This window comes from Salmo trutta, chromosome 12, assembly GCF_901001165.1.
Source record: "Salmo trutta chromosome 12, fSalTru1.1, whole genome shotgun sequence".
NCBI classification, from domain to species: Eukaryota; Metazoa; Chordata; class Actinopteri; order Salmoniformes; family Salmonidae; genus Salmo; species Salmo trutta.
Window position 1 is genome coordinate 49,822,422 of NC_042968.1, and position 12,888 is coordinate 49,835,309.

The 12,888-nt window shown below is 41.3% G+C and overlaps 1 protein-coding gene across 1 annotated transcript; it reads right to left on the reverse strand.

Moving 5' to 3' along the window:
- Window positions 1-6,802: 6,802 nt before the first annotated feature.
- Window positions 6,803-11,898, reverse strand: LOC115203729 (prostaglandin E synthase). The gene is made up of 3 exons (XM_029768663.1): window positions 11,509-11,898; window positions 11,281-11,363; window positions 6,803-9,785 (listed from the first exon to the last, which is right to left on the reverse strand). Exons 1-3 carry the CDS (start codon window positions 11,827-11,829, stop codon window positions 9,503-9,505), a joined length of 687 nt encoding a protein of 228 aa, XP_029624523.1. The 5' UTR covers window positions 11,830-11,898; the 3' UTR covers window positions 6,803-9,502.
- Between the last annotated feature and the right edge of the window lie 990 nt (window positions 11,899-12,888).

Sequence of the window (12,888 nt, forward strand, 5' to 3'; positions counted from 1 at the left end):
AGGTGAGGGAATATTTAATTTTAGATGGTTCCAAGATGGCGCTAACCTGTATCGCCTAGCCTATTTTTCTGAGCATACCACCTCGTTTATTGCAAAGTGTGATTTCCCAGTAAAGTTATTTTTAAATCTGGCAATGCGGTTGCATTCACGAGATGTACATCTACACGTTCCGCTAGCGGAACGTCTGCTCCAATATCCAATGATGGGCGGGGCGCGAAATACAAACTCCCCTAAAATCCGAAAACTTCAATTTTTCAAACATATGACTATTTTACAGCTATTTAAAGACAAGACTCTCCTTTATCTAACCACACTGTCCGATTTCAAAAAGGCTTTACAGCGAAAGCAAAACATTAGATTATGTCAGCAGAGTACCCAGCCAGAAATAATCAGACACCCATTTTTCAAGCTAGCATATCATGTCACATAAACCCAAACCATAGCTAAATGCAGCACTAACCTTTTATGATCTTCATCAGATGACACACCTAGGACATTATGTTATACAATACATGCATGTCTGTTCAATCAAGTTCATATTTATATCAAAAACCAGCTTTTTACATTAGCATGTGACGTTCAGAACTAGCATTCCCACCGAACACTTCCGGTGATTTTACTAAATTACTCACGATAAACGTTCACAAAAAGCATAACAATTATTTTAAGAATTATAGATACAGAACTCCTCTATGCACTCGATATGTCCGATTCTAAAATAGCTTTTCGGATGAAGCACATTTTGCAATAATCTAAGTACATAGCCCAGCCATCACGGGCTAGCTATTTAGACACCCAACCAGTTTAGCCTTCACCAAAATCACATTTCCTATAAGAAAAATGTTCTTACCTTGCTTGTTCTTCGTCAGAATGCAGTCCCAGGACTTCTACTTCAATAACAAATGTAGGTTTGGTCCCAAATAATCCATCGTTATGTTCCATCAAGACGTTTTGTTCGTGCGTTCTAGACACTATCCCAACGCTAAATCTCGGCCACGAGCTTTATGCAGAATGTGACAAAAAATTTCTAAATATTCCATTACCGTACTTCGAAGCATGTCAACCGCTGTTTAAAACCAATTTTTATGCAATTTATCTCGTAGAAAAGCGATAATATTCCGACCGGGAATCTGCCTGTCTGTATACTGAGGGAAAAACCGAAAGCCGGGGGCGGGGCGGGTCGCGAGCGTAAGGCTTAGTCCACTGAGTGACCACTTAGCTTTTGCTCTCCTTTGTTTCAGCCAGGGCTTTGAATTACGTCATTCCTGTTTTTCCCGGGCTCTGAGACTCCATTGGAGACGTGGGAAGTGTCACATAACAGCAGAGATCCTTAGTTTTTGGGAGAGATGTCAAACAAAGAAAATAAAAGGTCTGACAGGGTACTTCCTGAACAGAAGCATCTCAGGTTTTTGCCTGCCATAGGAGTTCTGTTATACTCACAGACACCATTCAAACAGTTTCAGAAACTGTGGAGTGTTTTCTCTCCAAAGCTAATTATTATATGCATATTCTAGTTTCTGGGCAGGACTAATAATCAGATTAAATCGGGTACGTTTTTTATCCAGCCGTGAAAATACTGCCCCCTAGCCATAAGAGGTTAATCTATAATTTTTTGAATGACAATATTACATTTTAACAATGTTTTCGAATAGTAATTTTGTAAATTGTAGCGCTGATCCACCGGAAGCATTTGAGGGAAAATATTTTCTGAACGTCACTCGCCGATGTAAAATGCTGTTTTTATATATAAATATGATCTTTATCGAACAAAAAATGCATGTATTGTGTAACATGATGTCCTAGGAGTGTCATCTGATGAAGATTGTCAAAGGTTAGTGCTGCAATTAGCTGTGTTTTGGGTATTTGTGATGCATGCTAGTTGCTTTGAAAATGGCAGTGTGATTTTTTTTGGCAGGGTACTCTCCTAACATAATCTAATGTTTTGCTTTTGCTGTAAAGCCTTTTTGAAATCGGACAACGTGGTTCGATTCAGGAGAGGTGTATCTATAAAATGGTGTAAAATAGTAATATGTTTGAGAAATTGAAGTTATAGCATTTATGAGGTATTTGTATTTCGCGCGACGCGATTCCACTGGCTGTTGACTAGGGTGGAACGCAAGCGTCCCAGGTTCCCAGACTGGTTAACTGGCTCTAACAGCATACCTATCAGCTTGCTGCCAGCTCTTAGCAAACTGTTGGTAAAAAATGGGGTTTGACCAAATACAATGCTATTTTGCTGCAAAAAAATCAACAGACATTCAGCATGTTTATAGAGAAGGACACTCAACATGTACTGCACTGATTACCTGCCACTGGCATTAAACAAGCATGTATGTCCATGTTTGCTGATGATTCAACCATATACACATCAGTAACCACAGCTAATGAAGTCACTGAAACCCTTAACAAAAAATTGCAGTCTGTTTTGGAATGGGTGCCCAGTAATAAACTGGTCCTGAACATCTCTAAAACTATGAGCATTGTATTTGGTACAAATCATTCCCTAAGTTATAGACCTCAGTTGAATCTGGTAATGAAGGTTGTGGCTGTTGAACAAGTTGAGGAGGCTAAATTACTTGGCATTACCTTAGATTGTAAATTGTCATGGTCAACACATATAGATTCAATGGTTTTAAAGATGGGGAGAGGTCTGACCATAATTAAGAGATGCTCTGCTTTTTTGACACCACACTCCAAAAAGCAAGTTCTGCAGGCTCTAGTTTTGTCTAGTCTTGATTATTGTCCAGTCATGTGGTCCAGTGCTGCAAGAAAATACCTAGTTAAGCTGCAGCTGGCCCAGAACAAAGCGGCACGTCTTGCACTTCATTGTAATCAGAGGGCTGATATAAATACTATGCATGTCAGTCTCTCTTGGCTAAGAGTTGAGGAGAGACTGACTGCATCACTTCTTCTTTTTATAAGAAACATGAATGTGTTTAGGATCCCTAATTGTTTGCATAGTCAACATACACACAGCTCTGACACACACACTTACCCCACCAGACATGCTACCAAGAGTCTTTTCACAGTCCCCAAATCCAGAACAAATTTAAGAAAGCGTACAGTATTATATAGAGCCATTATTGCATGGAACTCATATTACTCAAATGAACAGCAAACCTGGATTCAAAAAACAGATAACACCTCACAGCACAACGCCTCTCCCCTATTTGACCTAGATAGTTTGTGTGTATACATTGATATGTAGGCTACGTGTGCCTTTAATTTTTTTTATGTAGTTCTGTCCTTGAGCTGTTCTTGTCTATTGATGTTCTGTATTATGTCATGTTTCATGTTTTTTGTGGAACCCAGGAAGAGTAGCTGCTGCTAATGGCGATCCGAATAAAATACAAAATACCAAACACTCCAGGCAGAAGAACCCGGGCCTCTGGGAGTGGAGGCTACCAGGTTGTTTACTCTGTGAGATTCCCTTCTTGGTAGCATTTTATCTGGTCTTCTCTGTGGGGCCCAGGGTGTCCCTACCGTTCCTTTCCTTCATTAGGGTCTCACAGATGCTCATCAGGGCCAGGTTGGTAGGAGGGTGGTCTCTTGAAGACCTGCATCTGCAGATTGGGCAGTCCTTGGTCCCTCCCTGCTCCCTCCAGGTCTCCCCCAGGCAGGGCCTGCAAAAGCTGTGGCTGCAGGACAGGAGCACCGGCTCCTTGAAGATCTCACAGCACTTCTGGGGAGTGTTAGTTCATCCAGAGAGAAAAGGGATGCCATACTGGACAACTGGAGAGGGAGTCAAAGGAAAGGGAAACATTTTCATTTTCTTAAAAACACAAATCATTCACAGAAAATAAAATGCAGGCCAAAGAGTATAAAAACTGTGGGCAGGCACTGCCAGTACACTGTCTAAAACTTTGTAAACAAACAACCCAACATAATCAGGAGCCTGAGTAGCCAGATAATTTGTATCAACTTTATAAAAATGTATTCGTCTAGGCAGTACAAAAAAATGCATGAAATGTATGAATTCACTACTGTAAGTCGCTCTGGATAAGAGCGTCTGCTAAATGACTAAAAATGTAAATGTAAATGCATATTGCAATTTGATACACATTATGGGATTAAAAATGTTATTACATTTTTTAAAGTGAAAGACAAGCAGGCTTTTGCAAAGTCAACAAGTACCTATCTCTATCATTGACACAGGCAACACAATTCACCACGCAAATGTTGAAAGGATGGTCTACTGAAATAAGATAGGAGGTATATGAGGTAGCTACTTACAATAAAATATAGTTATTGCATAGCATGTTGAGTAAAAGTCTGGGAGATGTGCAAATTCCAAAGTCAAAGGGGATGAAACTAAAGTATCTAACTAAAAAACAAACCTGCCGAGAGTAGCACTCGCCTTATAGTGGATGCAGTCATATCCATCCATAAAATCTTCACCGTTTGCTTCAAGTGCACCTCATCAGACCGAAAAAGAGTGCTGTTCAAGGACCAGTGGATGGAAATAGACAGCATGGAATTTAATTGGCAACAGCTTTTAACAGATTTCAAAAAGCTACAGAAAATAAATCAACCACAATTCTATTAAACAATATCAATTTGAGATTTTCTGTAATGAAAAGCACTAGTTAAATAAAGTTGAATTATTATACTATTTATTTTTCTAGGTTAGGCTATCCGAGCTCACATTTATGGGATTGTGGGAGATAAGAGGAAGATAAAATATTTTTTATTATTATTATGTACCAGACTGGTAGTTACAGTCTTGTCCCATTGCTGCATCTCCCGTATAGACTCGGGAGAGGCGGAGGTCAAGAGCCATGCATCTTCTGAAACACGACCCTGCCAAGCCGCACTGCTTCTTGAAACACTGCTCCATTAGCCTGGAAGCCAGCCGCACCAATGTGTCGGAGGAAACACCGAACAGCTGGCGACCGAAGTCAGCGTGCATGCGCCCGGCCGCCGCATGCACCCGGCCGCCACAAGGAGTCGCTAGAGCACGATGGGACAAGGACATCCCAGCCGGCCAAACCCTCCCCTAACAACGCTGAGCCAATTGTGCGCCGCCTCATCGGTCTCCCGGTCGCGGTCGGCTGCAACACAGCCCGGGATCGAACCAGGATCTGTAGTGATGCCTCTAGTACTACAATGCAGTGCCTTAGACCACTGCGCCACTCGGGAGGCCCCCAGTGAAAATATTTTGATTAACTGGTAATTGACAAGCAACATTTGAATGATCTCTACATGGTGTGTGTGTGTGTGTCTATGTGTGTATGTGAATGCTTACATTGTTGGATTCTGGGTAAACTTTGAACATTGCTATACTAGAGATGATAGATCATAAGTAATACTATAGTATCTGAGGGATGATAGAGAATGGTTGTTACATCAGAAGTGAATGGTTATCTGTAGGAGTCAGATGGCTTTGGAATGTGTAGGGGAGACGGGTGGAGATCTTAGAAACTAACAATGTCACTGAGGGAGAGAGGGAAATGTATAACATTTACATTATATCAGGATATGTTATTGTTAGACATCAGGGATCCTCTGGGAGGAGAAGAAACAGTCCGGTATCAATGACCATGACAGCCTTGAGTTGGGGAGGTGTGAGCACTTTGGGGTAGAGGTCAGGTTAGATGAAGTGAGGAACAACAGATATCACTAAGGTTCTGTCTAGCAACATATATGCATTGGCTGTTCAGTTGTGGAGGAGGAGACTCAGCCTAGAAGAAAAGGTTAAATATCAGTGCTTATGTGAAATGTTTTGTCTGAATCCAGCTGTAACGACCCTTTGGGAAAAATTAAACTTGGTTAAGCTTCTCTAGTGTCCGTGAGTTATTTACTCTGAAAATTAGAACCTAACAACATGCATGCATGCACGTATGTGTGTGTGAGTGTGTGTGTCTGCGTGACTGCTTCTTGGGTTGGGCTGGTAGTGGGATTGTGGTTGCACGAGATCACACTACATAGCAGCTCCCTGAGATCATCATTGTGAGAAGATGATTGGCCTACATACAGTAGCAGAGCAGAAGTTATACCCTCTCCCTCTCCATGTGCCTTGAGGAAGCAAACACATCCAGACACGGCCCACGCTTACACACACACATAGCCGCGGGAAGTATGGTTGGTGAGGGTGCTGCAGCACCCCCTGAAAAATCTGAATTACAAAAATATATTAATACAAATATATACATTATTTTGGTAAAAAAAAAAAAAAAAAATCACAAAAGTAGTGCAATGGGCCTTTACTAGTATTAGCGGACCGGTATAGACTTCTGTAGCGCGGACAACAACAAAAAAATCTCTGCTTTGGCAAAAAAGGTAGTTGTATAATTAAGAACAGCATTTTGCAGGATTCAATAGCTGGAATTGTAAGAGTTGTTGCCCTGTCCCTTTCTCAGAGATTGTCATTCTAATGGAATCCAAAAAGAACAAAACCCTGTCCTCAAACATTTACATCAGAAGGTGCAAAGTTATGCGCAAAGACAAAAAACATCCACATCAAATGTAATATTTTTCTTAATCAAATAACATGGAAAAAAAACACTTTTGTGCAGTATTAATTTACCATCCTTACAAACCACTCAAAGTAAATATACATCACTGTATTGTACATAGGCTGGTCATCTAGGTTTGTACCTGTAGTCTTTTCATCACCATGCATTGAGTACATTGAGACATCAAGTGGTTTGTGATGATGTGATGTGATGCCGTGGTTAGTAGTGCTAGCGTTGTGGGAGGGTGCGATTCCCACAGGGGACCAGTATGAAAATGTACGTACTAACTACTGTAAGTTGCTCTGGATAAGAGTGTTTGCTAAAATGTAAAAGGAATGAATAGACAATTTCTATTTTCACATAGAAATAAGTTGCATTTGCAAAGTATTTCAAGAAAGTGGAAAACATATTTTAAGCAAATATTTGTATATTCCACAAGTATTATCAGATTAACTGTTTTGTACAGATAATTATCAGACTCAAGTTACAAATGCTGGTAAACACTCAAATACATTTAGTTACATTTTTTTCACAAAAGAAGTACTAGTCCTATATTAGTGGACCGATATAGCGGTCCTCAGCATGGGTAAAACAAATAAAAAATGGTGTCCCCCCCACCCACCAAAATCCTTTCCGCGGCTATGCGCACACAGAGAGGGACAAGACATGGCTTGTCCCCTGCTACCTACCACAGTCAATAACATCCCATTTACTGTACATTGAGCCCAGATCCTGATTTATGTTCTAAACCATTCCATTTAATGGACAGGATTACCTGTTATTCCATCTCCAACATTCTGTTGTCTAAATGCATGATTGGCAGGATGCATGTGTGATGATTTTATGGGCATTCCCCCATTGTTTAAACAAATGTTGCATTATTTCACCATAAAACCTTTGATACAAGAAGTCATCCATAGAACAAATACATATTTCTTTTGAATACCTTGCAGTTGGTATGTAAAATGAATTGTTATGTACAGTGAGAGTATGTAAGTGTGTTAATATGAATGAGACATAAAGAGGATGAAGTGCAAGAATGCATGTATTTGTGAACACCTATACAGTAAGTTACAGACCGGGCACATATCCATGTGTGAATGTGAGAGCATGTTTAAATGAGTATGAGAGGAAGAGTCTACAGCCCATGACTGTGTGTGTAAGTTAGTAGCAAGCATGCATGACTGCACACTCTCCAGCCCCCCCTAGCCCCTTCCTGTGGACAGTGTCCAGTCCAGGGCCTTACATAACGACAGAGGAATTCTGGAACTCAGCCCTGCCTGGAACTCTGGACCATCAGACACGGAGAGAGAGGCCAGCGAATACACACCGTCCCACCTACGACAATCACCTTCCCCCAGCCAGAGATTCCAATGTCTTACCCCTAGCCCTGAATGAGATTACCTAGCAGCCCCAAGTCAGAGGAAGGAACAACTTCCAGGCCAAAAGTCTGTCTGTCTGAGGAACAAATGGTGGTCTATTGATAAGCTTGTACCTAGCCACATATTGCTTGATTATAATCCAGAGGCCTGAAACTGTGTTCCAACTTGGAACAGTGTTGCAGTAAGTTAGAACTGTGTCGTAACTGTTCAGTAATGATTCCCAATTGAAACATGTAGGTTTACACAATATCATCTTCTGCTCTAGCAAGCCTCAAAGGGCTGCAGTGTAGAATACACAATAGGATTTATCGACAAACCATCCATTGGTTATAGATGGACAATACTCTAGAAACATTAGCCTGATCCAAGATCTGTTTTTGCTGCCTTGCCAGAGTTGATCTGTAAACAGGCTAAAGAAACACAAAGGTTGAGGTTAAAATACAGATGCCGTATCTTAAATTGAGCCAGTTTTACACAGCAGAAAAATAATCCTTCAGCAACAGGAAATGTGAATTGGAATTTACATTTGTTGTAGGGGGTGATACATTTTTGGTTGGGCAAATCATAGTACATGGAAATTACAAACTTTAGAAGCCTTTAAAAACCTTGAATACACTAAAAGTTTGCATTTCCTGCTTTGCAGGAAAATTCCTGCAACAACAGGATGATCAAATTAATATTCAGCATCTGTAGATGTTATGATTATGGATCAGTCAGCAGTCATAGCTCCTATCTAGGCCAGGACCGGACCAGAAAAAACTATGGGCCCTAGTGAGTCAAGTCCTGTGATCAGGACAAACTTCCTAACCCATCCGTAGCCCATCGACAGGAGTGGTAGACCTGACACATCTCTATAGTCATCATCCTCCATCATGTGATAGCTTAGTGGTCAATGTTTTGTTAACAAATACAGGGACCACCACGCCAGAAATATTCCTTAGAATATGGTATTCAACCGTTTTCTTCTGTTATAATTTAAAAAATGCATTATTATAAATGATTTGTGTTATACAAGTCTGCTCTTCGGTTCAACGTCTAAAATACTGGATTGGTTTGAGCAAATAGGTCACTACATCCCAGACTTTCCTACAAAAATACCACTTGTTGAATGACAAGAAATACAGAATGAAAAAGATTAAAACAAGTAACATTGACTTGTGTGTAAAAAAAAAACATGTCAACACAATTAATTGGTTACAAAGTTACATGTTAATCGAAAGGTTAACCTTTTTCTTCAGAGAGCAGTGTCCCCATGACCTTCAGAGGGAGTCAATTGACTTCAACATTCTGTAGCATATAGGTAGCCTGGCGGTTAAGAGCATTGGGCTAGTAACTGAAAGGTTGCTGGTTCAAATCCCCGAGCCAACTAGGTGAAAAATCTGTCTATGTGCCCTTGAGCAAGGCGCCTGCAAGTTGCTCTGGATAAGAGTGTCTGCTATGTGACTAAGATGTAAAAGAATACAGTACTACATGAAGATGTACTAGCTAGAGCACAACAGTGTACACTTCAGAGAGCATTGCTGAGAGGCACAAACTGCTATTGTAGAATTGCAGTCTGATGACAATACAGTCTTTAGGATTTCCCTCATATGAAAAACATCTGTCCCTCTTACAAGCAGTATTCTCTACTGCTCTTATCAGGCCCTAATCATCCACTGAGATTGATCACAGATTGACGCGGTCACCAATAGAGTCAGAACACGCATACGAGGACACCGCCGTGAGAATCTGAACAGCCATAGAGATGCAGGGCACCTGGGCGATCACGTAGGCCAGGGAGCGCATGGGTGCCCGCAGGACACACAGGTAGGCCAGCGTATGGAGCATGCGGAATAGGAAGAAGACCAGGAAGTGAGCGCGGGCCACAGCCAGTGACGGGCCAATCAGGGAGTAGACGGCCCCCAGGAACAGGAAGGGGACGATATTCTCCACGTCGTTACGGTGAGCCCTGAAACACATGAAAGAGAATATTAGATTAGATGTATATTTTTAGATATTAATTGATTGGGTATATTCATATTCATTATCACGAAGGTATGGCTTTTTAAGCGAATAACTAAGTGGTTTGCACTCAACAAGTAACCTGGATACACACAACTGCTCTCCATGCTCACACATCTGTTTTGAATCATAAGTTAATTCCCGGAACTTACGGTATTCGGTCGTCTGACTCAGCCGTCTGGCACTGACCCAAACAGTGAAAACACTTCCGCTATGACTACTCAACATCACACACACTGACACACACACTTTTTCGATTAGCCAACATTAGGGAGGGGTTTAGCCTAGTGAATAACAGAGGGAAATACCTCCATCTTAGCATGACCAAGATGAGTACACACACACACACACACACAGGTTGAGCGTAGAAACCCTCCATTACAAGGGTTTTACCGTCAGCTAGCTGAGTCAGTTGTAAAACACAGACTATGGATTTCAATTACCCTCAAGAGCCTAAACAGTTGTAGACTCAATACTACAAATTTTCATTCCAATGAAAGGGCATTCCAATGAAATCAGATTTGCTCAGAAAAAGGAAAAGGAAGGAAGAGGAAGGTTGTATGTAATCTCAGAGAATTGCAGTGTGTTGTTCATCTTACTTTGTTTAATTAAAGTACCACTCCAACCAATCAACACCAAGATATGGAAAAGGACCCAGGATCTCCCATGGCGTTGACTAAACAAAATTTACTCTTGACCTTTAAATGTTTGATTATTTTGGCAGAGCTGGACAAGCATATACCCCTCCAGAATCTTAAGAGTTTAAGATGAATAGGAGTGCAGACTGAAACCACCATTAAATGGCTTTCTCTCTGGCTACAAAGCCACTCCTGTACTAATATTATTGTAGGAGACCTGCCCTGATAAGAATTAAACTTCACTCCACACAATTCATTTTTTTGTAGGGGTTGGTACATTTTTTGTTGGGCAAATCAAGTCTGAAATGTTAAAGTACATGGAAATTAAACTTTAGAAGCCTTCTAATAAAACTCTGCACAATTAATTGGACCTAAATGATACCAGTCATGAAGCAATCCACTTTATTGTGCATTAGTGCATGAATGCCTGCTCAGTTCAACACATTTCCTGTCATAAATGGCTCTGGTCAGAGAGGGCCCCAAGTGAAGGAGAAAAGTTTTTTTTTTAAATGTTTTTTCTGCTGTCATGGATCATATCCCGACAAGTTAAAACAACACAGACACTGAACCATATCCCCAGCCCGAGGCTGGAGAACAAACATCCATGAAATGAAAACAAAAGTGCCACAAATTATCTCTAAAGATTTCAACCAGATCCAGATAAAATTCTCCATTCACATGTTTGAGAAAAATACAAACGTTTCCTATTACTGTTAAATTTCAGACCACTTAAAATGTAATCATATTGCTACCATCAATGTCAAAAGGCAAGGCTACATTGAAATCAGTAATAATTCCTCTCACCTTTGGCACCGCTCTACATCTGGATCCTCTCTGAAGTGCTGGAGGCCACCATGTCTCTGTGCGTCCTCTGGATTCGCAAAAGCCTTCACATGAGAGAGAGAGAATGAATACCTTGAGCAATGTTTATACAGCGCAGAACTTGACTTGAGGAACTAAGACATTCAAAGCATACATCAAATACCGAATTAGCCTAATAAACTGTCAGCTAGGACGCATAGAGTCTCTTACCTTTTTGCGCAGCCTTACTTGTCCAGTGATGATTGCTATGATGTACATCTTGATTACCAGGAGAACACTATAGAACACAAAACAGGAAAAAACCTTGTTCTCTAACATGATTATTTGGTATGATCTTCCCATTCCCAAATGAAGTACTGCTGTTGATGTGTGCCTAACGGGAAAGTGCGTGTGAGTGTGCTGGATCCCCAGTCTAAACACTTTCACTGACGCACATTTTGGAGGGGCTGGTCTGGTGTCTCTCTTGCTCTCTCTCTCGCTCTCTCTCTCTCTCTCGCTCTCTCTAGCTTCGTTTACACCTTGCATTAACATGTAGGTTTTGTGATCTGATCAGTATGATACAATCACTATCTAATCAAGGTTTGACGCTAGCAGACATTTTATGGGCTCCTGACCAATTGTGCTATTTTGTGTATGACTGCGTGGCCACTCAATCATTAAGTTTGCAGACGACACAACAGTTGTAGGCCTGATTACCAACAATGACAAGACAGCCTACAGGGAGGAGGGCCCTGGCAGAGTGGTGCCAGGAAAATAACCTCACTCTCAGCGTCAACAAAACGAAGGAGTTGATTGTGGACTTCTGGAAACAGCAGAGGGTGCCCGCCCCTATCCACATTGATGGGGCTGCAGTGGAGAAGGTGGAAAGCTTAAATTTCCTCTGCGTACACATCACTGACAATCTGAAATGGTTCACCCACACAGACAGTGTGATGAAGAATGCGCAACTGTGCCTCTTCAACCTCAGGAGGCTGAAGAAATTATGTTTGGCCCCTAAGAAACTTTTACAGATGCACAATTGAGAGCATCCTGTCGGGCTGTAACACTGCCTTGTACGGCAACTGCACAGCCAGCAACCGCAGGGCTCTCCTGAGGGTGGTGTGGTCTGCCCAACACATCACCGGGGGCACACTGCCTGCCCTCCAGGACAGCTAGAGCACCCGATGTCACAGGAAGGCCAAAAAGATCATCAAGGTCATCAACCACCCGAGCCACAGCCTGTTCACCCCGCCATCATCCAGAAAGCGAGGTCAGTATAGGTGCATCAAAGCTGGGACCGAGAGACTGAAAAACAGCTTATATCTCAAGACCATCAGACTGTTAAATAGCCATCATAGCCAAATAGCTGGCTACCACCCGGCTACTCAACCCTGCATCTTAGAGGCTGCTGCCTTATAGACATTGACTTGGAATCACTGGCCACTTTAATAATGGAACACTAGTTACTTTAATAATGTTTACATACTGCTTTACTCATCTCATATGTATATACTGTATTCTATTCTACTGTGTTTTAGTCAATGCCACTCCGAAATTGCTCATCCTAATATTTATATATTTCTAATTTCCATTCTTTTATTTTTAGATTTG